The 25,340-nt window shown below is 47.9% G+C and overlaps 1 protein-coding gene across 9 annotated transcripts; it reads left to right on the top strand.

The window, feature by feature from the left end:
• The first annotated feature begins 63 nt into the window (after positions 1-63).
• Positions 64-19,882, top strand: cnot4b (CCR4-NOT transcription complex, subunit 4b). Of its 9 annotated transcripts, none has more exons than XM_086201258.1 (15): positions 64-323; positions 3,126-3,223; positions 4,694-4,837; positions 4,937-5,165; positions 6,595-6,792; positions 8,141-8,227; positions 8,312-8,413; positions 8,505-8,630; positions 8,772-8,896; positions 10,173-10,376; positions 11,035-11,083; positions 11,176-11,431; positions 11,978-12,505; positions 16,638-16,847; positions 17,637-19,882. In XM_086201258.1, exons 4-15 carry the CDS (start codon positions 4,992-4,994, stop codon positions 17,912-17,914), a joined length of 2,337 nt encoding a protein of 778 aa, XP_086057384.1. In that variant the 5' UTR covers positions 64-323; positions 3,126-3,223; positions 4,694-4,837; positions 4,937-4,991; the 3' UTR covers positions 17,915-19,882. The 9 variants fall into 9 exon arrangements, with proteins under 9 accessions (XP_086057384.1, XP_086057379.1, XP_086057381.1 ...); XM_086201253.1 differs by having other exon boundaries at positions 64-496; XM_086201255.1 differs by having other exon boundaries at positions 64-503.
• The last annotated feature ends 5,458 nt before the right edge of the window (positions 19,883-25,340 follow it).

The raw sequence follows: 25,340 nt of genomic DNA, 5'->3' as shown, positions 1-25,340 counted from the left end.
TTACAATTGAACGATCCCAGAGGGAAGTGGGTTTCCCCGCGGTGGACTACAATACCCATCATCCCACGCAAGCAACATCAAGCCGAAATGCGCCGACTCACTGAGTTGGAAGTACAGTTGCCCCTGTTTTCGCTCAGTAAGATGGTGGTTTGTGCTGCAAGAAGGAAGGCAACTCATGAACCCGCAAAAAGCCGGTAGTTTGGACGACACAAATGCTAGTAAGTTCTCGGGACGGCGGATTCTTGCAGCGGATCTCTCGTCGCAGCCGCGCCGCCTTCTCACCCCACATCCCGGAGTGGACTCCCCAGCCTGGCAGCGCTGAGGTGGGTGACTGTCCTGGTGGACCAGCGTCGTCAAACTGAGTTTAGAAGGCGGCTGAAGCATCTCCCCCTCAGCCAGACGCGAGCGTCACACGGGGGCTCGTGTGTCGTGTCACTGCCTTGCACAAGAGGAGACGTCACAGACGGCAGCGAGCAGCGCACGGAGCCGTCCGACGGTAAACGGTAGCATACCGGGCTGACAGCCAAGCCGGTTAGCATAGCTTCATAACTTAGCTCCGTAGCTTGACGTCACCGAGCGGAAGCGTCATAACAGCACCGCCGGTTCTACTTTAACGATGTAGTACTATTGTAATAACCGGTGTCGGAACGCGTACTTCCATGATGCTATGCATTATATATTACTACTTCGATCTTAAAGTAGCGCGTGACTTTACGATATGTCCAGAGCCAGAAATTCCTGGCACCTTCATCAAAGCAAACACAGAAGTTTGTGTCGGCATTAAAAGACTGAGGACAGTAGACCCTCGTGAAGGAGTCTAGTTCTTGTGAGTGGACATTTGCACGCGCTGTACTTGAATGTACGTGTGTATGAAAACATACGAACGGGGACTCAACCAGGGCTCCCCACGCCTGCTGGTGCTTCCTGCAACAGCTCCGATTGGTCGACAGAGTCACGTGGTACAGTATGGCAGGCTCACCAATGAACAGTGAGCGGTGGTGTCGCTGTTTTCTCCATAAAAGACAGCATCAAAACTCTAAAAAGATGTTTTAGAACCACAGATTCATCGGTCAAAGTCGGTGACGCTCCAGAGATCTTCGCTCCGGACCGACAGAGAGCGACCCTGCGGCTGCCAAAGGGTTAATATGACTGCTAAATAATCAATAATTCCATTGCAAAATGAAGCTGTAAATGACAACCAGAGGGTTACTTTAGGATGGCAGCAGGGTCACGGTAATAACACCAAACCTTTACCACGGACACGTTACATTACCGGCTGAAAACACACGTTCATGACTTTGCTTCTCTGCTGCTGTGCTGAAACATCATGTTTATAACTTGATGCCCCAGCAACGCACCTCCACAGAACAGTGACACACTGAAAATAGAACGAGGAAAGACAGGGGAGGAAAAACAAAATTATCACAGTTGTTTAGGAAAAAACCCTGCACGCAACGTAGTGCATGGTGACCCCATCCAGCGCACAGTCAGAAGCTTTTGTTTAACGTTTAGCAAATCAAAAGGAAAACTATATCAATGGTCTTTTTTAATTGGGATTATACGATCCAGTTGGAATCCTTAAATGTCAAAAATTGCATGCTTCAGTTGCCCTTTGAACCCTCTCACTCGGTAAAAGTTTGTTTGTCAGCTCCAAGCCGTTTTTCAGCCTAATTGGATACAACAAGGAACCTCCGCAAGTCTTAAAATAAAGATTTCTCCTCCCTGGTAAACGCTACTTAAATCCTATTGATATCATGAATACTTGTTTTTTTCCAGGACGTGTTGTCCACATCAGGGCTGATTACATTTTCCATTTCCAGTTAAAGTTGTAAAATCATATTAAAGCCATGTGGTGAATATTTTCCACATCCTTGAGTGAACTCAATCACCATAGATGTACTTTTACACCAACACGTTCCTGTGCTCTGTTGGTAGCCGCCAGCTTCTGCTGTAAAACATGAACATGCGTAGGATTCAAAGGATGAAACCCAAAATGGAGCGTTTCCCCGCGTGTCGTCTGGGGATCAAACCTCAATATTTGACCCAATTATCAGATGATTACAGAAGTGCTGACTGGCAGCGAATGCCACCGGCGCCACCACAATTTGTGTGAATAAAAAGAATGGAGGGATCTTCAAATGCTACAATAACTGGTTTTACTTAGAGGCCGCAGCCTCCGTATCCAACCCATCAGCTGACGGACGAGCGCGGCGCTGATGTCTTTGATGTTTGTCGGCGCTGGCATGAGGAACAGGAGCTGCACGATCTGCACATGCTTCACACTTAATCTGCTCCCTGCCTTTGAATCGCCAACAGAGACATTAATGCAGCTTTCAAATAACAGGTCGCAGCAACGAGTGATGTCACAGCTCCAGGCAAGCAACTAAAGGCCATGCATTTATGATTGTACTGTGAAAATGGCTGCTGTGTCAAATGTGTCTTGCCCCACCAGTGACAGAAACATGGGCGCAGGCATCCAAGCACCTCCGCGGTCTGTGTTTGCGTGTTGACCGTCGCTGCCAGCACGTTAACTCCTGGTCGTCTCTGAGGAGGTTAAGAGCTGCTGCAACTGCACAGGTCGGAGGCGTTATGCAAACATTTGTGTGTCGCCAACCGTGGCGGACGTGTGCTTCCTGTTCCCGTTACTGTCAGGCTGATAATCCTTTGGTGTCCAGTAAGTCCCGCCTCCACGGATCACGTGGACATTCGAGTCAGTCTTTAATGAAACACGGCCATGACTTGATGAGGCACAATGGCGCTTTTTCCACTCGGAAAGCAGAATTATAAAGACACACAATGTTATATCTGATTACTTGAGCTCCTCTGGAGAGTAAAACTGGCCTGAGTCTAAAGTGACAGTGTAATTCTGTTATAAACTATTAGATTACGGCAGATTAGGATCACCTCTGAAGAATTAAGGACAGAGCTGAAGTTTTAAGGGCCTAACTGACCTGCAGTCAAGCACTCCAGCTGCAAGGCTCTGCTGCTCAAAACATTCGATCCTCAGGTTTAGAGTTTTGATGTCTGATTCGGGTCATGGTCAGGGAGGACGGTGGCGTGGTGAGGTATGTCTCATGTTCCACCCGTATGAATTCAGATGTAGTTAAAACTCCTCTCTTTTGCAGCGGTGTCCTCCTAAAGGCCAAACCACGGCGACCCTGGCCAGACTGCTTACGTCCAGGGCTGCAGCCAGTGACTGCGTTCACCACCACTTGATCTGCAGGTTATTTTCACCACCGATTTGTTTGTTCTATAAAATGTCAGGAAGCGTTTCTGCTCTACAGCCTCAGCTTCTCATTGTGTGAATGACGACTGGGAGATTCGGTCTGTGCTGACTCAGCGTGGACCGAGCGGTGGCTCTCGGTGATAGTAAGGCTGGCCGGACTAAACAGGCTGGTCAAGTGTCACAGTGGACCGGCTCAGGCTCATTCCCTGCAGCAGCAGCAGCCTGCAGCCTGCCCCCCCCTGTGCTGAGCTGCAGGAGGAATCACTGTTGACCATACATGTCCAGCAGCATGGCTGTTGGAGGACCACTGCTCCCCCGCTGGACTCCGCCCCTCCTCACTCAGGACACGCAGGGTATTTTTAACTTGCTCTCCCGCCTGCTTGGAGAGATCTTGTGTGCCCCAGAGGTAGATGCAGTTCTGAGACTCTGCTAATGAGAAATGATGTCTGAGTATCTTTAATGCTGTCGTGGGAAGAGTTTACAGCCGTGCTGCCTGAATCGCTAGCGGCTGGCGAGCTCTGCTGCCTCCCGTGGTCACTTGTTCTTGAGTGCCAAGAAGAGATAACCATGGTTTATGAACGGTGATTGGAAAAAACAAAAGCTGTGGAATGTAATTCTGATTAAGTTATAAAAAAACCAAACAATTCAGACTTGACATTGAAAATCCACAGATTACGATCGTTCATCTTCGACATGCAGCTTTGGAAGGCTTCCTGTCGTGAGTCAGCCCAGTAGCCTGCTAACAAAATGTCTGAATGGTTTTGTGTTGCAGTGTCGTTCATTATCTCTCCATTAGCTGAATGCTTGCTCATGCAGTAAAGTCAATCATGTGTTGCAGAATCTCTCCGTTTCTCTCCAATTAACCAGCATTGTCTGCCCACAGAGGGTTTTAGAAGAGTTTAATTGGATCTGGATACCGACCCAAACAAAGTTAACATCTTCTCTTGCGCTCCTGGTGACACAATGCTGCGTCCTGACAGCTTCATTAGCCCTTGTGGTTCAGTGGCAGGAGAGCAAACCTCTGCACCCTCGCTAGTTATCCTGAAGCCAGAGTGGAGTTGCGAGCGGGACCTGTAACCCTCAGAATACTGGTTTCTGAAGACGGAAGGATAGCCTTGTTGCTACCCAACTAGGGCTGCACCATTTTGAGCCGATGCATCTGATTGTGATCATCTTGACTGATATCGTGACATGATTTGCGATGTATGAGGTCATTTTTTTCACACTGTTTCTTATTTTCATTGAACAAACCTCCTAACAAATCTGATGTCATTTTTATGGGGATCTGTATCAAACAAAGATGCTTTCTTAAGCCTGTAGAACAGGAGGAGGAGGAGACAGATCGCAGTGCCACAGAATTGGATTAAGATGACCTTTTTGACGCAGTATTAACCCTGAACCAGTATAGAACCTTGCTGAGAGTTGAATTTTGCTGCAGGCCACATTGTAATTCAGTGTCATTGACAGGCTCCGCTCGAGATCAAGTTGCTTTCCCCTTTAGTCTGGTTTGAGATTCCAGCAGAAGAAGAATCACACTGAATCCGTCAGCTCTTCGTCTCATCGCTGTCAAAACTGAAAAATAGGAAGCTGTGTTGCATCCGTCAGGACTGAGTTGCGTTTCTAATGTGAAACTAACCCTTTACACATTCTTGAATTTTTAAAGTCCCTCCAATTTGTAGCCAAGTCCTCGTTCTGTTCCATTGTTTGCAGCTCCTGCCGTCCTGTCCTCTGACAACAGCCCACTTCAGCAGCGTGGAGTCGTAGGATGTCCGGGCGCCCCGAGGTGAAGGATGACCCGATGGAGTGCCCGCTGTGTATGGAACCACTTGAGATCGATGACGTCAACTTCTTCCCCTGCACCTGTGGATACCAGATCTGTCGCTTCTGCTGGCACCGCATCAGGACAGATGAGAACGGCCTCTGTCCTGCATGTCGAAGGGTAAGAGAATATTGACTCAAAATACCGTAGTCTCATGCAGATGTTTAGATATCATCAGATATCGTTTTTGCTAAATATCTATCAAGTAATTGAATCATTTCAGCTGGTAAAAACCATCACAAACACCTGAGCAACATGAGATTGTGTCCTCTTTTATATTTTAGTTTGATAAAGAGCCAAAAAAACGGGCTGCTTTCTTGGCCATGTTACCTGGTCTCCTAAAAGGTTAAAGGAAATTGTGGTTTCGTACCGATGAATGTAGATGTTTGCAGTCGTTCTGGGTCAGTGGGTTTAAGGAAAAGGAGAGAATGAGGATGATGCTGAGTTGACCTCCAGCAAAGACACCGTGACATGACCAAGACAGCTGACGGCATCACATGTCTCTCACTCAATGTACACCAGAACATTGATTTGGTGACGTCACGGTCGAGGTCATTTCAACGCTACTGTTGGATTCTCGAAGCATGTATCAAATGTGACATGTTACCTTAGTGGGTGTGCCCCACGGAGAGGTTGTGAATGGTGGAGTGAGAGCGCCCTCTGCTGGACAAACTATTCAATGAGTCCACGTGTGAGGGCTCAGTGTTTTGTGTCCTAACCCAACAGAACTGTGCAGAAAGGATTTCCTGCTGTATCACAGTGTTTGATGGCGTCTTCTGCATTCATGATACAAACGTCTGTCTGGGAGTAGCACCAGAACGCCAGCTTATCTACCATAAGTCACATCAGCAACAGTCTTCTGGGCCTGAAGAGTCAAAGTGCAGCAACAAAAGAGATCCGGACTGGTGCCGGTGTTGAGTGCCAGGATATAAAGATCAATGAGGGTGAGGAAGCTCCACATAAACCTGGATAATTTAACGCTCTAGTGAAGCGAAAATACATTAAAGACTAGAGACCAAAGTCAACAGACCCACCTGAGAGCCACCTAAGCACCAACAGCTGGGTTGGACGTCGGACACTTGTTGGTTTCCAGTGTGGAGCCAAACGTCCTGTAGCTTGTGAGGAAGGGAGCTGTAATGTGAAACATATCTGAACCTGTTCTTGTTTTGTGCTCTGTGAGTTTTTTGGAAATTCTTTACATGTTTATTGACCTGAAAAAGTTGGAGAAACAGAATTCACGTTGTCCTGCTCCTTTAAAATTCCCGTACACAGTTTCTATCAGGTGTCACTCACGGTGACAGAAGGTCAATACTACATCACGTGGATTCTGAGGTTAGCTGACACGATCAGTAATAAAGTTCTGAGGGATAATAAAAGGTCTCTCATTCTTCAGCTTCTGTCACTGTACTCTTCAGGGAAAGCGCTCTCACTCTTCATCGGTCGATGCCCATCCTGGGACGTAGCGCAGCGTGGACTGATTACGTCTCAGCAGTGGTGGAATACGAGGAGATGTTGATTTTGACTGTCCCTTGCTGTGTGTGCGCTGCAGCCCTACCCAGAAGACCCTGCGGTGTACACGCCACTGTCACAGGAAGAGCTGCAGAGGATCAAGAACGAGAAAAAGCAGAAGCAGAATGAGAAGAAGCAGAAGATGACCGAGAACCGCAAACATCTAGCTAGCGTGCGAGTGGTGCAGAAGAACCTGGTGTTCGTTGTGGGGCTGTCCCAGAGGCTGGCCGACCTTGAGGTGAACAGTAACTGCACTGTCATCAGACACACTAACTGGATGCAACTGCTTGACCTTGGTCTGATTTTTGGTTTATTTTGGGCAAAAATGAGTATTTCATGGTGTTGAGTTCAGCCTGCATGTTGTCGCTCACTCCTGAAAACAGCAGCAACTGTGTGCAGACCGTGACTGATGGTGTCTCTGATGTTTACTGCCATAAATATCCTTGAACGTATTGATTATCCTCCCAGCGGCGGAGGACGATGCCAGGCTGTGTGACAGTTGAGTTAAAACAAACAGCACAATGCTTTGTGAACACTGGGGCGATGTGAGGGTTCCCTCTTCTGTCAAGCGATTTGAGGAACCAACAGTCTCTATTCTCGTGTCAACAAGGGGGATGCTAATGATTTGCATCGATCAAAATGCTAATAGTTTGTTTCCTACACACTCAACAGTTGAGCTTTGGAGTAGCAAGTGACGTTGTTCCACTGTCTTCTATCTGTGAGGACGTGCGTCCAAAAAAAATCCCTCCTGCTCTTCATTTTGAAGTAAAAAATGATTGAATTTGTTTTACTTTCAGAGAATTTACCAAAACAAAGAAAAAGAAAAAATACGTTTCAACCTCAAATATCAAGGATCCAGTCTTAGTAGTCACTTAAAATCAGGTGTGGTCAGACTCACCGTTGGTGCCTTACTGATCGTAAAGCAGCACAATGACAAGAAAAAAAACGGGTCTGATTGAATTAGCAATCCGCTACATCGTGCCTGGGTGTCATTAACCTGCAGCTTCTCGGAACACAAAGATGGAATGAGGGTTAATGCAGGCGCCAAGAAAAAACTGTATCTGATGATCAGACACAGACTGTTTTTGGAGAAAAGCGTATTTGATGATGTCTGACGCGGTTTGCTAACACGCCCATTCACAAACAGTCATTGTGCTAAGCTAACTGGCGGTCAGGCGGTGAATCTCAGCTCCCTGGTGCTTCTTTAAATGTCAAACAGGGATGGACACGTTGTGGGTTCACTGCAGTGCTGCAGCTGTGTGATGGTGTGACAGTAAAATTACCAACACACTTTGAATCCTCCGACGCCGCAAAACCGACGTCATAGCTTCCATTTCCCTGGGAGGGAACCTCGAGCTTCAGTGCAAAACAGTAGGCAGACTTCTAATAAACACAAGCAAGTCTCACCATACAGAAGCAGAACCAAATCCAGAAGGATCATCGGCCTGATGTACACAGCAGCTAAGTCACCAAGCTTTGAGTTTCTGAAAACAATCAAACGTGTTCACCAAAGAAAAATGATGCTATTATTGTAGTATTATTACCATTATTGTTATTATTATTATTGCCATTGTTGTGTTTCCCAGGTTTTAAAGAGGCCAGAATATTTTGGGAAATTTGGGAAGATTCACAAAGTGGTGATCAACAACAGCACATCGTATGCTGGTTCACAGGTGAGGCTCAGGTAAATACTCTGGTGTGGTGTCGCGCTGGTCGTTGCTCGCCTGCGTTTATAGCACGTGTGTCTTTGCCCCCAGGGGCCCAGTGCCAGTGCCTATGTCACATTTATACGCTCTGAAGATGCACTCAGAGCCATCCAGTGTGTCAACAACGTAGTGGTCGATGGAAGAACGCTCAAGGTAGTGTAGCTGGGGGTGGTGGTGGTGGGGGGTGTCACCTGCCTCGCTCGGAATATTGATCTTCCAGTTGGATTTGTTTTGTGTTTTTCAGGCTTCTTTAGGAACAACTAAATATTGCAGTTACTTTTTAAAGAGCACGCAGTGCCCCAAGCCAGACTGCATGTATCTACATGAGCTGGGAGACGAGGCTGCTAGTTTTACAAAAGAGGAGATGCAGGTGAGATGGTTAGTTGTTGAGAAAATACTACTTATACCTCTGCTGCTGCGACTGCTGCTATTACTACTCTTTCACTGTGATGGATGCAGATGGTGTTTGGTTTCATTTTAAGTTCCCACTGATGTGTTCTCTTGGTTCCAGGCAGGAAAGCATCAAGAGTACGAGCAGAAACTACTTCAAGACCTCTACAAAACAAACCCGACCTTTCTACAGACCTCAGCGGCGTCGGGGGACAAACCAAAGGGAAAAGCCAATTCTTTACAGAGGTGTGTGTGTGTGTGTGTGTGTGTGTGTGTGTGTGTGTGTGTGCTGCATGGCAATGACACCTCACCACAATAACAGATGCAGACAAGAGAATTTTTAGATTTAAACCTGAGCAAATTGATGTGGCTGATGGTGTGCTACAGGTCACTAAGGCTGACTGACTGGTGTTGTGTGGCAGCACAAAAATTACAGCCACACACAGCTGCAGCGCCACTGGGACCCGAGTCAAAACAAAACACATTGAACCCTGCACACAGTGGGCTTGATCCCCCACACCAGACGGTTCACACCTTAAATAGCTAGAATAGGAGGCAGGCGTCTGCCCAGATGGAGTTAGCGGTAGGGTGGCTGTCATCCAGTCGGAGTGGCTCACTTCTGTTTCCTTTCCCTTCAATTAAAAGTTACAAACAAATACTATTTGAACACCATTATCACTGATTTATACACTGAATTTGTCCTCACAGAAGCAGAAGTAAAGGTTACAGTGAAGGGTCATTCAGCGGCATCGATCAGGAGGCCTGGGGGGCCGCGCATTTCCCCGAGCTGTTCTTCTCTTGAAGCACGCTTGACTCGGTGCACCACCACATTTGAGGAACTTTTATTTCATTGCAGAAGTTGCCAAATCATAAATTAAAAAATAAACAGACATTCTTCTAATTCCTCCTCTAAGTCCCGTCTAACCGTAACCGTGGCGCGCCCCCGAAAGTAAACATCTGGAATAAATCAATTGTCAAATCAAATCAAATCATTTTGTCACATTCAGCTTATTATTTTTCCAATTAAGACATTTCTTATCCTACTGCATGACGGCATTTCCGTCAACATTTGTGACCATCATACTTATTTAGAACTTTGTTTCCGGAAGTTGACAAACCCGGCACCCGGACACAAACGTGCTCACACTCCCTTTCCAGCGCTGACGGCTCCAGTTCCAGCACTGGAATATGTAGAACAGGATCTACTTTATATTACGCTGGAGTGCCGTGCTGGTTTGAGGCTTTATTGTGCCAAGAATGTCCATCATTCAGGTGACCATTTTGTTTTCAGGTTTTAATTCTGGACTGAGCTGGATCTTGAGGGGTTGATGTTGAGGAGATGTGTGAGCAGGAATGAGTCGGTTAGATGCTCGCCATATACACTCAGACGTAGCTGTGCAATATCCATCAGAGTAATCATCCCAAAATCAAAAGACTCAGTGATACTTAGAGGAAGTGAAGGAGCCGGTCAGTGTCGGAGTGGATCACCACCTGAATGTTCTCCATCTGTGTGATCTCGCAGGTCCAACAGCGCCAGTAAAGATGGCTGGCTGCCTTTACAACCTTCAGGGAAGACAACCAATGGTTTGTCATCAGACTACAGGAAGAGTCCGCCGCTAGACTGTTCCGACTCGGAACACGCGAGTCCTGAGGGGCCCGAACCCAGCCTCAGCCACGGCCCCGCGCGGACCCTCTCCCCTTTCTCTTCACACTGTGACCTTGCAAGGTAAACCAGATTAATGCTTATTCATTATCCGCTTTTGATCCAGTTTCAAGACATGAATCCAAACGTAATCTGTAATTGTTTCACTAAAATAAGAATGTCATTAACTTGTTGTTGCAGCATTAAGAGTTTTCAGAATATCTCCGACTATGTAGCAAATGACAAGCAGTCTGCAAAATGAAAATGAGCAGTTTTAGGGCAGACAAGCTGGTCTTAATACAATTTCCTGCATGACAACCCAAAATGTGTGCAGACAAAACCAGTGAAACGGTTGATAATGACTGTTATTTCATGTCTGAAACGAGACTAAATAGGTTCTTTATGAGCAAATAAAAAAAAAAGAAAAACAACAACAAAACAAATTCAGCGCCGCTGCAGGTCCCTTCTTAAAAACGACTGTTTGCTTTAGCACGAGTGAAAGCTGCCAAACAAGTTGTCATTTAAACCTGATGAGGTTCCATGACGCGAGACGCATTTTAAGCCAAAGCTGCAGTATGGAGCTGGCTCTGCTTGTAAAGTGTCATGAGATAACTTTGGTTGTGATTTGGCGCTATAGAAATAAAACTGACTTGACTTGACTAACATTCAAGGATGGAACTCTTCTCGCTCAGCTTGTTGCTGCGATGCGTTCAAATATTTAGTCTCTTATTTCAATCTACAGCCCCAGCGACAGACTGCCAGACATCGCCATTGAGGGCAACGGTGAAGTGGTAAGAAACTGACTCTCCATCTGCGAAAATAATGTGTGAATGTGCTGTAGAATGTTTGTTGAGCAGCCTCCCTCCCTCCCCCCTCCCCACAGCTCCCATGCAGCGACTCTCCATCGCCCCCCCCTGGCCTCAGTAAGCCAAGCCTCATCATTCCCGTCAGCATCCCGGGTCGTAAAGCTCGATCGCTGTTTGAAGAGGCTGCTACAGACTCCCAGTCACTGTTCTCAGACAACAGTAACTTCAGACACCCGAACCCCCTCCCCAGTGGACCGCACAGTCTCTCCAGCTCCGTACACGGCCACGCTGACTGGCCCACAGCACCAGAACCACAGAGCCTCTTCACCTCAGGTAGGCTTGATGAAAAGAGGGAAATCTCTGGACTCCAGTGCTCTGATGAGTCATTTATCACGGGAGGATGTCGTCTACGATCAGATCCCTCCTGTGAGTCAGTTTTGTTAACATCGACTTGTGACACTAGGCCTACTTTTACAGGCTCTACCATAGCGCTGTAAAACTGTCATGAAGCCATTTTGAATGTTTACACTACATTAACCAGTGCAGTCACGAAATATCCCCCCCCAGCTGACGGGCAACACGTCAACTCCACACCAACATTGAATTGAAGGAGCTGTTCCGGCGCTCCCTTTCACGCTTTCATACATTTGCGCATAGATTTATGATAAAGGTCAGAAGGAGGGGGAAGCCTCACTGAGCGTAGTGACAGAACCACTGGACACCACACAGGTCTGCGACTGCATGTAGCAGCTCTATTTTTTTGCCCCATCATGTAACAACCCACATGTTTAAAATGACAGAATGTGCGTTGAATCGGTGTAGCAGCTGAGCAGAGTGCAGAGTCCAGCAGAGCTCAGCTCATCCGCTGTGTGTTGGCAGATACCATCCCGGTGTCGTCGTCCACAGACTGGCAGGCGGCGTTCGGCTTCGGCTCATCTAAACAGCAGCAGGAGGACGATCTGGGGTTTGATCCCTTCGACATCACCCGCAAGGCACTGGCTGACCTCATTGAGAAGGAGCCCCCTGCTGAGGACAGATTTAGCCCCGCCCCGTCTCCCTGCTCCTTCCCCCAGAGGAGGCGTGGGCCCCTGCTGACCTCCTCGCCTAACCACCATCTCCCACCCAACAACAGCCTCTCCAACCACTACTCTCACAGCCCTCACCGGGGGGTTTACTGCTCCTTCAGCCTTCCCTCCCACCGTTCTTCATCCTCCTCCTCCTCCTCCAATAACTCCTCCTCCTCCTCAGCTTCTCGTCAGTCTTGGATGGATTCCACCTCACACAGTAATTTTGCGCGTTTGAACCACTCAGTCAGCACTGCAGCCTCCGCCTCTCACAGTGGCTTTTTGGACTTGACTGTTCTGCCTGGACGTCACAGTACTGGGCTGGGAGGACACCCCATCACAGGTGAGCCTGACACAGGGAGGTCTGGAAGGTCTCACCTGTTCTCATATAATGTCTGAACATGGGGATTACACAGTTTTGTCTTTTTGGCAGCTGTCTATAGTCACTAGCTGGCGGATAAACCTGTTGAGGTTTCAGCGTTGGTACGTGTGCTGTCCTGCACCGCCATCCTGCTGCTTCCTTTTTGCTGGTGTTCAAACAAAAGCGAAAGAAAACGTCGGCTGTGTGGGAGTAAAATCCCGCACTGTCGCTGTCTGCTGGCGAAGTGTGTTTGAGTGACAACTCTAGCACAAACATGTTGAATAGCAGTGCAGGTTATGGGCCAGATTGTTACGTTACCTAGTGACATCAGTGCACCCCCACGGGTGGACCCCACCCACACCTGTCCAAAGAGCAACCAGCTTACTAATGACTGTTGTTGTTGATCCATGCGAGTTTCCAGAAACAGCCGGTAAATAGTGAAGTCCTTTCTGCGTCGGCTTTGTGGGCAAATGTATACTTATTGACCACTTGGTGGCAGCACATCCTCCTCTCATATTTGACACCTCAGGTGGATTTAGCTTTTCTCAGAGAGCAGCTGGACGGTGCTGCCTGAGCTGTTACCCCAGCGTTGGAGCATCGTTTCACATCGTGTGGCGAACTTCATCTGCATTTATGAGTTTCGCTGATTCACTGAGAGCCAGCATCATTAGACAGATGCATAGAAGTAACACTAGATACTCTGTGTGTGATCACATGACTGCATTGACGTGATCATGTCACCAAGAATCCATATTTCTCCTCCCTATGAGATGACCTGGAAAAACTGGACCTGATGTTTTTGACTGTTTTCTCTTTTTCACCCACAATCAACAGCTGCAGATTTGTAACGTGGTGAACAGAGCAGGACGGCCGGGCGCGATGAGTCAGTTTTCCTACCAAAGCTGCGTCTGTGTCCCCGGCTCTATCTTTGGCAGCAAGGTCACGACTTTCATTTGGTTAATTGACTTTTCCATGGAGGTGATGATTCAGATGTGAGTCTGCATCAGGCCTTAACGGGATAATAAGTCACTTTTTGTAATTTTGTGTGTAGTTTTCATCTGGAAGATGCCGTGCTTATGTCTGATTACTGTGGAAAACACAACCCCCCAAACTGCACAAATGATCATGAGGAAAACCCACAAACCCAAGCATGTGTTCAGTGTAGAACCTCCGTACCTGAGAGTCACTGAAGGATTCCACTCTGAATGGAACTGAGGCCTTCCTCCGGTCTGGACTAGTGAAGGTCATCAGTCTTGGCCACTCCCCTTATTCAGAATACTCATCTAGACAGAATGAGTTCTTGCCCCTGCCAGTAGTTGTGCTGTTCTGTGTCACCAAAGGTAGTTTAATATCCTTTTTAGGCAAGAAACTGTTTACATATTCACTATGTGATGACTTCGGCGAAATGATATGTACTTTTTCAGAGATCTCGGAGCCATTTGAGGTGCAGCTCACCTCCAGCTATGAGCATCTCCTGAGCTGATCATTATCCACGGTCATTTCAAGCGGAAAAGTCTCATCTCAGCAAGCCCTTTGGTAATCGTGAAAATGAAAAACAAACAAGCAGCATTCAGCATCCCAAACTCCTGAGAATGCAAGTTCAGCCCCGGCCCGCCCCTTCCTGGGAAAGGCCCGCTATGTGAGGAGAGGTTAGAATATCACTTACAGTGCTGCGTTTCTATCTGCCTCAGCAAAATGAAATGCTAATTTAATTTAGCACGCTCCAGTAGCCACTCCATCTTTATCCAGCCCCTCTCTTGACCTCCAGCTAGCTTATCATCAGGAGAAGGCCAGAGAGGCCGCCGTGTCCTGCTGGTGATAAGGAGGCAAATGAGCAGAAAGGCGATGGATTTTGTCACATTAACACAGTGACTCGCCAACCGCCTGGCTTTGATGGTGGTTGGAGGAGGTGAGATACTTGGGCTGAAGGATGTGAATGCATGTTCTACCTGAACATTCCAGGTATACGTGACCACAGGCAGCACCCTCAGCCCTGTGCTTTTGGTTTCAGGCTTCGCAGCTCAGCTGGAGCCCAGTTACAGGGATTTACTCCTATTCAAGAGCATTGGAGTCAGATCATCAGGTTCCACCTCCTCCTCGCATGTTCACAAGTTATTGATGAGAAAAGAGTTCTGATTGTAAGCGTGAAATATACTTCTAGCAGGGAGACCATGAGCTGTTTAGCCAGTGACTTTCTGTACAGTGAGCTGTGCAGAAACAATCCCTTCTCTCCACTTACACGAATCATCCACCATCTTTTGAGCTGCAATGATCTCATTAAGAATTTACCAGTAATGCTGCTCAATCTCAGGCTCAGACATCTCAACCCACAAGATACTGACTATAAAACGAAAGCAGTTGGGAGAGATGAGGCAGCATCGACAAACAACCTTCCTCTTATCCACTATTTTAGTGGTAAACAATTCCAGGATGGCACTGGATAACTTGTCTAAAATACATTTTGAAGGCGGCTCTCAGTCTCATAAATTAAACATGGCGGCACTTGTTTATCTGGGGATCCAAATGGAAACATAGGTGATGATGAGAATGCCAGCCATGCCTCCCTTCCTGACAGCCTGATTAAAATTTTAAAAAGGGGCAGGGTGAGGGCTAAGCAAAGATCACGGGAGAATACTGAGATGTGGGCGGACGTTTCCTTCTCATCCATTTAATATTTGCTTAACAGAATTTGATTGAAAAAGTTCATAATTAAAAGAAGTTGTCATCAGACGTATCGAGGCATTCAAAAATACACCAGCACTTCTCAGCATTGTCATAGTTTTCTTACATTTCTCGCCATATTTTAAGGCGCTAACTGTGAGGATTGATGAGTAAGTTGCAGAGCAATCATGCTGTCAATTAGTATGTATTATTCATAGATCCATGGTAACTGGAAAGGCTGCGGTCCTCGTGATGCCTGCCGTGTGCAGCGTCTCATTAGACGGAGCTCAGAACGCTTCCAGCGCTCAACCACAGCTCAGCCACGCTGCTCTTAGGGTGCAAGGCGGATCACAGCAGCTGATAACCAGTTATGTAGCATTAGAGAAGTTGTACCAGTGTTGTACTTGATCAACAATATCTACTTAAACACGGTGGGTCAAAGTCAGTAGGAGAGCCTCTTTAACCACAAAACACCAAATACTACCCAACTAGCAGAAGCCGCTCCTCACACACTCCCTTCTGCCCACTATGAAGTGTAAGGGTTGACTTCCACCCCAGTTGGAGGGTAAGAAGGCTTCCTAGTGCTTGTGTCTGGGGTAACTGTCTGGGGTTACCACTACATCTCTGTAAAGCCTCCACCGCGGGAGAGCAGCTGAGGACCAGGAGGAAGCGGACCAGCAGCTGCTGAGCCGGTTGAGGGAACGCAGACCTGAGAGCCTCTCAGACCACTGAGGGAGACGCGGTGCTCACTGGAGCTCTGGCAGAGGGCCGGTGAGTCAGCGCCGACGCCTGGGTCCCGGGGCTTTATATAACCTCCCCACACCTGATCCTGATCTGGGAGATCAGGCTGACCCACCTGCCTCTCGTCAGGGGCCGCCAGCCCACACAGCCCTGTGATGGCGGGGATGGGGAACAGCTGGCCCTCACATCCTGGTGCACCTTAGTTTCATTGAACCAGCAGGTGTAAGTGTTGGATGCTTGTGTTCCATTGGGTCCTCCAGTGTGAGTCTGAGCAGGTGTTGATGGTTCCATGTCTGTAGCCTGTACTGCTCCGGAATAGTGCCCCCCCGCTGTGGTTTACATGAACTACAGATTTAGTAGCATGACTGCTGTTGCAGGACTCTCATTGCAGCATGGCAGTGGTGCTGGGAGCAGAAATATCTGTCCTGTTCATCATGAGTGGTGATATGAGAGAAGACGTTGTGGCTGCACTTGTGAGACGTGGGGGTTCTTCAAGGATGGAGCCACAGGATGAAGAATAATCAGATCAAAACTGAAAAATGCATGTTGATGCATCTCTTAAAAAAAAATTAAAAAAGATAAAAATCCCCAAATACGTCACCGTAAACCACCTCAGAAAATATTTACTGGACTCTCCACCTCTTTGTGACCAGGATGAGCACCAGACTGCAGTAAAACTCAGCTCTAGTCTCCTCCTCCTGTCTCCACGCAGAGAGCAGAAGTTGTGTGGAAAGTCGGAAGGTGAAGGAGTGGCAGGACGGGCTCCGAGCTCTCTTACCCAACATCAACATCAACTTTGGAGGACTGCCTACCTCCTCCTCCTCCTCTTCATCCAGCATCAACCACACAGGCGCACAGGGGGTGTCTGGGAGATTTTATTGGGACAGCACAGCTAACTGGATGGACCCAGCCATCATCACAGGTAGGACTGGGCAAGTACTACGATGTGCTACTGTAATACATGTATTATTAGTGGAGGGAGTAGAGTACAAACACCTGAAGTACAACATACAGGTTACTCTGTTTGCAAATCTGGATTTGGTTTTCACTGCAAATTCGCCACCTACACCTCCATCAGTCGGTACTTAGTGTGTTCAGAAAATCACCTCTGACCAACAGACACATTTAAGATGGACAGGAGAAGAAGAAAACCGCGTCTCTCCATTTATTTGTTAAGCACCTGTCATACAAAACTTGCGGCCCAGCGTTCCACAACAAAAGAGAAGGACATTAAAAGATGTTAAAAGAGAATATCAGAGAGGGAATGAATCCAGAAGGCATTTCATCAGATGGAAGTTACAATGACATAGCAAGAAGAAAGTAAAATAAAACGTGCAATTCCAGAGTGCAGTCAAAGCTACATGAAGGCGAAAGTATTGAAATAAGCTGGTGTTGCTCCATCGGTCAGCAGTTGAGGAGTTTCTGCACAGATCCAACATGGTGGCCAAGTAGCCGTCTTAGTCTACCGCTTACACTCACAAGAGTGTGGGGCAAAGAGCAGGTGATCAGAAACGTCTTGATTCACGTGTGATGAACTCTGCCTAGTTACACCGAGACAGATCAAATGACCCATAATGCACCTCACACCTTCGCCATGGGGAGCGAACAGAGCAAAGAGCATGTAGAAGAGAGGAATGTAAGCCGTTAGCATGAGCACGCTGAGGTGAACAGAGACGCTGTGATGTAAAGACTTCCTGCCTGTGGTCTGCAGGGATCCCGGCGCCCAGCAGCAGCAGCCTGGATGCTCTTCAAGACGACACTCCTCCACATTGGCTCAAGTCCTTACAGGCGCTCACAGAGATGGAGGCTCCTTCCTCTCACAGCGGCTCCTTCCGGAGGCAGCAGACCCCCCACAGAGCTGGCTGGGCTTACTACCCGGCCCCCACCAGCCAGTTCCAGTCCCCTCCACCAGGCTTCCAGACGGCCTTCAGACCTTCAACACAGACCCAGGCAAACCTGCTACAGAGCACCGCCATCGACCGCCACTAGGGACTGTCTGACACACACACACACACACACACACACGTGCTGCCAACTAGACCAAATCAGCAGATACAGAGCTATTAATGATAATAATATTTTAATATACACTACTTCAACTTCCTCCTCCTGCTCCAGATCTATAAGCTCCTTGTTAGTCTTTGTTTGTGATTGGTTGTTGGAGTTGGTCCAGGCTCGCCACCCCAGCCACACCCCCAACAGGCAGCATCATCGTCCTGGTGTCGCTGCTGAGTCTGTCATCCCGACCTTTTCATGCCTTGACATGGGTTCTTGTGTAGCTCTGCAGGTCCCGTTGAGCCTGATAGTGTTCAGACTAAACAAGAAGCCAATTTTCACCTCACGCCACTGGTGAGTAAACACGAGTGATCACTCTGCAAATATTCTCCCTTCTCCTCCCGGTAACCGGAGAGCTGCTCCAGTTAATCCATCAGTTCTCGCCGTGTTGCTGCCCTGTCCATGTGACCATCCCAGTCCCCTCCCACTGTTGAGATCATGATCATTCAACACAATTAGTCATTGAACCTTAAAATGTGGAAATACATAAAGAAGACCAAATAAATATATAAACAAACAGGATGCTTATTTGGCCTTGTGGTGCTTTGAGGGAGGGGCTAAAATGCACCGCAGCAATGGAAAGCAAACGCACGGCAGCACAACTCTCATTTCCACTGTTGTCTTGTTTTGTGAAACATTAGCAACAAGCGCTACTGGTGTTAAAGAACATGTATTCGTCCGCCAACACGTTAATAGAGAGCGCCACCTTAGCTTCAGCTCAGCTTCGCTTCAGGAACACATCCCTGCTAGAAAAGTACCAGAACGTAATCATACTCTAGAACACCTTCAGAACAAACCACGTCAGCTGGCTGGTTGTTCAGCCACAGAATCTGCTCGTATGTGAATAACACCATTTTTCATTACCTGAGCAAAATAAGAGGCTGTTTGTGTCTTTATGTGAGCGTGGAAGTGAACGTCAACTCAGATTATTGCTTCATCACCTCAGACGGTGATACTCACAAACCAGGTGGTAGCAGCGTGTGGTGTCACACCAGCGCTCGTCTGCAGGCGCTGGGAGGGAGAACCAAGCCCCTCTGTACGTGTGGACTTCCAGCTGATGGCGCAGTGAGCAAAATGGAGGATGCTGATTGTTGTCAGTGCTAAATTTATCTGTTAAATGTTCCAGTGTTGGAATGCATCCAGGGGACACATGCAGAGAAATGAGACTCAGGAAGAGAGACCTTGTTGGGATGTAGAACTGGATGGACTCAGGAACCGGAGCAGACACACGCATGTCTCTTGTTTGTTACAAACGCACATTGACATGTTTGCCCGTGTCTCTGCTCCACGCAGCTCTAAGTCTTGCAGAATGTGGGAAGCTAAAACAGGTTGTGAAGTGGTTTGGGTCTTGCAAAGCACTGACAGGACATCTGGGTCTGTTCAAACCTCTGTATCAGAGGGTCAAAGGTGCTCAGACTCCAGACAGACTGAGGTTCCTCAGTATGGCCACCGTGTGGCGCTCGCTGTCAGCTGTTGTGAGGCCTTGACTGCTCCAAGCCTCCAGAGGTGATGCTGAGTTTAGTTTCAGACATGGAAGCTGCTGCCATGGTTTTCCTGCCAGTTCTTTCCCAGTCAAGTCAGAGATTGAACAGATCATTGGTTAAGGTTGATCAGCTGGTTATTTTCACCACAGCGGTGGGTGCCGGGCTGGCGGAGCCTCAGCTCAACTCAAACCATCACTCACGTTCTCCATTTTCCTGAGTTAAAGGTCCTAAGTTGTATTTGTGATCATGAGGTGCTGAACATTTTCAGTTGTCCTAAGGAAGAAATCACTTACACATGCTAACATGTTTTTCACACGGCTAAAACATGTCTTATATGAAGAACGGGGGGAGGGTCACTCCTCTGAGGATCCGAATCTGAAATAAAGAGGACGTATCACACGCTGGTCTGCTTCTGTCTTTATTCAGCAGTGATGAATCACTCGTCTGAACAGGCTCGGACCCGTTTGACTCCGGTGTCTCGTCCATCTCTGAGCTGCTTTTGAGCTCATTAATTCTCATGTTGGCTGTCAGAGCCGACGAGCGAGGCCCCGATGGGTGCCACTCGTGACGGCACGCTTCCTGGAGAAGCGTTTGAAAGGACAGGCCTCGAACGCTTCCAGTGAGGCCCAATTAACTTTATCTTGCTGAGGAGGCAGCAGCCTGGAGATAATGTCAAGAGCAAATGAAGTGCTCACGCTGGGCCTGGTTTACCGACGGTACATTCACTGACGATGATGTCACACAACAAAAATGACTTGTTAATTGGCCAGAAATCTGAGGATGTTTAAATTCATGAGGCAGGGTCTGTTCCTGACATTGTGGTGACAAACTGTTTATTATGTCAAGTAAATATTGACTGCAGTGGAGAATGATGACATCATCAGTGAAGTGGCTCCTGAAGAACTGGACTCAGGAAAACGGTTGTGCGTTCACGCTCCTGAACTGTTGTGACGAAGCGAGCTGAGAGGACCAAGCACTCGATGTATCGGAACAATCAGTCTCTGTTCCTTCTCTCAGCTGTGGACATGAACACGACCAGAGCTGGAGAACGAGATCCTGAAAACCAGCCTGAGGAGGCTGGCGGCCCCTGCAGGGATCAGGTGAGTGGCTCAGGCTCCTCGTCAGGAGCCCACCTCAATGCCCCCCCAGGGAGGCGTTCAAGCCACATCCAGCTGGGAGGAAGCAGACCCAGGATCAGACGAAGGGATGCTAGGCTAGGCTAGGCTAGGCCCTGGAGAAAGAAGCATCCTATTTGTCTCTGCTATGGCAGCATCAAATGCAATACCTCCAGACAACACTAGGGGGACATTTTGACTTTCGTCTTTGCAACTGAACATTTGACCATCAGGTTAACCGTTCAGCCTCAGTGACTGACTAGAATTTCACATTCAGGCAAAATTACATTTCCTGTTCCTTCGTGACAGGAAACTGGTTTATGGCACTTTTCTTTCATTTCCATCGATTCAAACTGCATCCCAGCAACTCACCAAGCCGGTGGCTCAGAGGAACTGACTCGGGGAACTCGGCGAGGTTGTTGTGTTTGTTGTTGCCTTTATTAGATATCAGACAGTCCAGAGAAATCGTGTGTGATGTGGTGACGATGCTGCCTGAGTGTTTTTACCTCTCCGCCTTCAGAAGGAGGAGATGCTGCATGGGACATGAGGGCATGAGAGACAGCTAGTGGGCCGTGAGCTCCCGGTGATGCTGGACATGCAAGTCATCCAGCTGAGGAGCTTGTAGGCTCAGGGCCAGACACAGAATCTGGTCCTGACAGCCGACGGGGGGCCAATTTGACCAGGACTGAAGTGAAGAATTCAAGTGGCCTGGAAACTCAGGCGGCTCAGAGGGGAGTGCGCTCATCCTCCAGCAGGTGCATGACATCACAGCCGTGATGCACCACTGTTACATCACAGCCAGCAACCAGACTGTGAGATTTTCTGATGAAGCTTTGACACACTCGTGAACTCATCCTCAGGTCAGGTCCTCAGTAGCTGACCTGAGATCTGCTCCCATCATCAGCCTAGTCCTCAGCTATCAGGAGTGGAGCCGGGCACCTGGGACCCATCGGGGCCTGTCAGGGTTTTTTTAGCAAAATGAGTCTGATGTCGTTTCTATTTAAATGCTTGTGAAAGGCCTCTCAATGTTCAGAATCCCTTTACAACACACATGCAGTGTGACAGCGGAGTGTGTTTTGCTCTGCAACATAAAAAACATGCGTTCTGTTCCTATTTGTTCCCCAGTTCCTCCTCAAGTCTTATGAGGGGACTTTTTTGTGTGGTCAGTTTGCACGGAAGAATTTAGACAAGAAATGATAATGAGATATTTCCGCTGTTCTTAGGAGACCCCTGAACTGAGTTGCTCCGTTGCACCGCTGTGACAGAATGTCCTGGCCCTGAGCTGAGGTTGGAGGAGGTGTGAGGAGGAAAGGGATAAACATCTCAGAATGGAATCTGCAAATATCATAGTGTGTGTGTGCGTGTGTGTGTGTGTGTGTGTGTGTGGGAGCAGGCAATGAATGATTGCTCTCTGTGTGGGTCTGGATCAATTGGTTCCAACAGAGTTTATTTGGGGTCACGTCAATCCAAGTGGAATAAAACTGGCGAGTACGCAGGCAAAGTCAGCCAAGTGACATTTGCGCTCATGTTCTCAGGAGAAAAACAATAGATCAGCCAGAATTCAGGGAAACATTTGGTTTATGGGAAAAAGGGGAGGGGGGGGGGGGCAGCCATGACCAGCAGACGGGTCTATCCAGGACGTGAAGAGATGTTCTCATGCTCTGTTCTTGAGATGGGGTCAGGGGTCATGCAGGGTACGGTGCAAAGGAAGCACACTCTCTTCTCATTACCCCCCTCATGGTGTAGTTACAAGAGATCAATAAATAAACAAACAAACAAACAAATGACATCGAGCAGTCATCAAGAATTCAATGAAAACAAAACACACATTTCACTTCCCGGTGATTCAGGCTCATTTACTTCAGATTCGTTACCCGTGTTTTTAAAAAGAAACAAAGATAATCTGCTGTAAAAGGGTGGTGAATTATCAAACAAATCACTAAGAAGACTTTCACGACCACAGCTTCATGCATGCAGCCACGAGCCTGCCCTCGCGCCTGAGCTCAGACTGTGAGGAGGATTAGCCTTGAGTTCCTGACTGGTGAAGTCAGCCCAGCCTTGGAGCTGCTGCTCGCCTCCTCCAGAGGGTTTCAGCACTGCGCTTCAATACCGAGCTCTTCAAAAGACACCACCTTGGTCCCTCACGTCGGGATGTTCTCCAGTTCCAGATGTTCTCAAGTTCCAGATGTTCCTTTCATGATGTTCTTCCTTTCATCCACAAGCTGTGCGAGAGGGAGAAGCTGTTCTTTTATGGTCCCAAGTCGTCCAAGTCGGGGTGAGGTTCTGGACGGGTGATCCCCGGCGCTGCTGACCATCCTAAAGAGACGGCTGCTAACCATTAGTCGCTGTCTTATTCTTGGTTTGATATTCAACCAGTCAGACTTTTTATTTTGAAATCTTTATTTGAATTTGCCAACACCTTCTAGTGTGCTTCGATGATGTCATCCCTCTGAGAGACCTCTCTACTATCAGCCAATCAATGTGGACATCCTTTGTGTGAAACCTGATATCAGCAGCAGCAGCGGGGTCAGCTCCGCCCCTTTCTCTTCAGAGTTGCTGTTAACTGTTCTTTGAACATGTTTGACGAGGAGACCTATCACGGGTGACGTGGAAAATAGAGGAATTCAATATGGGGGGGGGGAGTCAGCGGAGACCCGCTGGTTCTTCTGGACTCCCCGTATTCTGGTTCTGCTGTCCGTGTCTGTGTGCGTTCAGCAAACCGTCCAGTTGCTTTTCTGTGTGGATTTTGAATGTCAGGGCGGCGTTTCCCGACCCTGCTGACGCTGACCGAAGGGTGCAGATGCAGCCTTCCTCCTCTTTTCAGAGGCTTAAGCCTTCGTGATTTCTTTAATGTCCACAATGGATTTATGCACAGAAGCGCGCGCAGTCACAAGACGTAAAAAGGAAACGCTGCGCTAATAAAAAAACAACACTTAAAACGAGAACGGTAGCCGATGAACAGAGTACATTGAGTGCTTCGGTGTGATGACCTCTCGTCTGTCGCCTCCCTCGTCTCATCCAGATGTGCATATTCAACGTATAAAAAGGTGATAAATTCATGTGTAGCATTAACTTGTGTATTTTATGGCATGCAGCAAAACATTCAAATATCAGAAGCTTGCAGGACCCAGCAGAACTTTTTACAGGCATTTAACGGAAAAACCACTGACCTGAGACAAGGGAGGGGGCGGCTCAGCGATGATGGCCGGCGGGTTTCCAGGCTGCTGGGCTGATTCAGGCGCTGCTCTGCAGCCTCAACAGCTGGACTGTCAGTGAAAACTCAATTTAGGAATCAAACGACAACAATTTTATTCATAACACTATTGAGGAGACTCTCACAATCAGAGACGACGTCCCTTTGTACTCCTGAAATCCTCATTTGCATGCTGCCAATTTATGAAGCTGTTATTTTAGCAAGATTTTGCCAATGTGTGTCACTGTCGCTCAGTCTGTTTGTGTATCGTCAGATTTCAAGGAGTCAAATGTATTAAAATAGAACGTGGGGGGAACAAAGAACTGAATGCAGAGCGTGAATGTGTACAGGAATGTGATCGTGTGAACGTGCACATGGATGGGAACGGCTTCAGACACCAGAGGTCCGGGGATTTCTGATTGCCAGGTATTTGCCTGCATGGCAGTGAAAAAGCCCGCTAACAAACCCACATCCCTCTCACTGAGTCAGTCACACCCTCGTGGAAACAGGCACGCCGCCGATTCTCCTCAGTGGTGAAACAAACCGAGGCAGAACAAATCACGCTGTCCAAAACTGACAAAAGGATGTTCAGAGCGACGCGAGTTGTTGGTCATGAGACGTGTCACATGTTCTGCTGTAAACACGACAAACACACGTGTTCCGTAGCCACTCAGCTACGCCAGTCTACAGGAGCAATGCAGGTATTACGGTATTACGGCCACTGGGGGCTGGCGGTGGTGTCACATGACTGCCTGCTGCGTAGGAACATCCTCAGATCTGAGGTTCCTTGAGCTTTGAACAGTCAGCTGTGATTGAACAAACACGACAACAGCTGAGTGACAGTTCATCTCTGATAATCATCATCATTCTTATTATTATGCTAATCGTTATTGTTATGATTATCATTATTATTATGATCGGCATTATCATGTTGTGGTTTTGTAATGCACGTGTTATTAATGGCTGGTCTGTGCCATGTGGTTTGCCGATCATTTTTTGCTTCAACGACTGATATCGTAGAGTTTGTGACAAAACGTACCAGACTGAGTTTGAAAAGTTGGTTGTGGCCCAGCCCTCCGGCCCGTCACTGAGGACTGGCTGGTCACGCAGCTGTGGTTCTCACTGTTTGCACCGATGTTCCCTCACAAAGCCTGAGAGAACGTCTTCAGTTGTCCGTGTGAGTGAAGCGTTCGCACCCTCAAAACTGAAGGTACGACTCAAGAGCAGGTCTGCACTTGGTGACGGTTCCCTCAAAGCTACCAGAGCACCGGCTGACCAACGGAGAGGGCGCCGGCGTGCCCTTTAGGGACATACTGTTTCTCCGACTGGTTTTCCGACTTGTGTCAGATTTTCAAATGTTTGTGAAGGATTTTTTTTTTTCCCTGAGGAAGAATGTGGTGTTCAGGGCTTTCATTCCATGAATTTCAGGAGATGTGAGAACACCGGTGCCATTGGTACAACAGTTCATCCATCTGAAGAGCTGATCTGAGACCAGCCTGAGCGCTAGAAGCCGTCGTTCTACAGACGCGGTGCACGGGTTCAAAAATGACTGGCAGCTGACGAGCAAG

Source organism: Aulostomus chinensis, chromosome 4, assembly GCF_037954235.1.
Source record: "Aulostomus chinensis isolate RoL2024-O1b breed Wild chromosome 4, RoL_Achi_v1.0, whole genome shotgun sequence".
In the NCBI taxonomy this organism is placed as follows: Eukaryota; Metazoa; Chordata; class Actinopteri; order Syngnathiformes; family Aulostomidae; genus Aulostomus; species Aulostomus chinensis.
The sequence above is the reverse complement of the archived record's forward strand: the minus strand, read 5'-3'. Positions and strand labels throughout refer to the sequence as shown.

What these genes read in the sequence shown, in the direction of transcription:
- cnot4b (XM_086201261.1), top strand. Translation starts at nt 4,992, where the DNA reads ATGTCCGGGCGCCCCGAGGTGAAGGATGACCCGATGGAGTGCCCGCTG. An exon ending in ACAGAGCCTCTTCACCTCAG is followed by an intron (nt 11,432 to 11,977) that starts GTAGGCTTGATG and finishes GTGTGTTGGCAG; the next exon opens with ATACCATCCCGGTGTCGTCG. An exon ending in GGACCCAGCCATCATCACAG is followed by an intron (nt 16,848 to 17,636) that starts GTAGGACTGGGC and finishes TGTGGTCTGCAG; the next exon opens with GGATCCCGGCGCCCAGCAGC.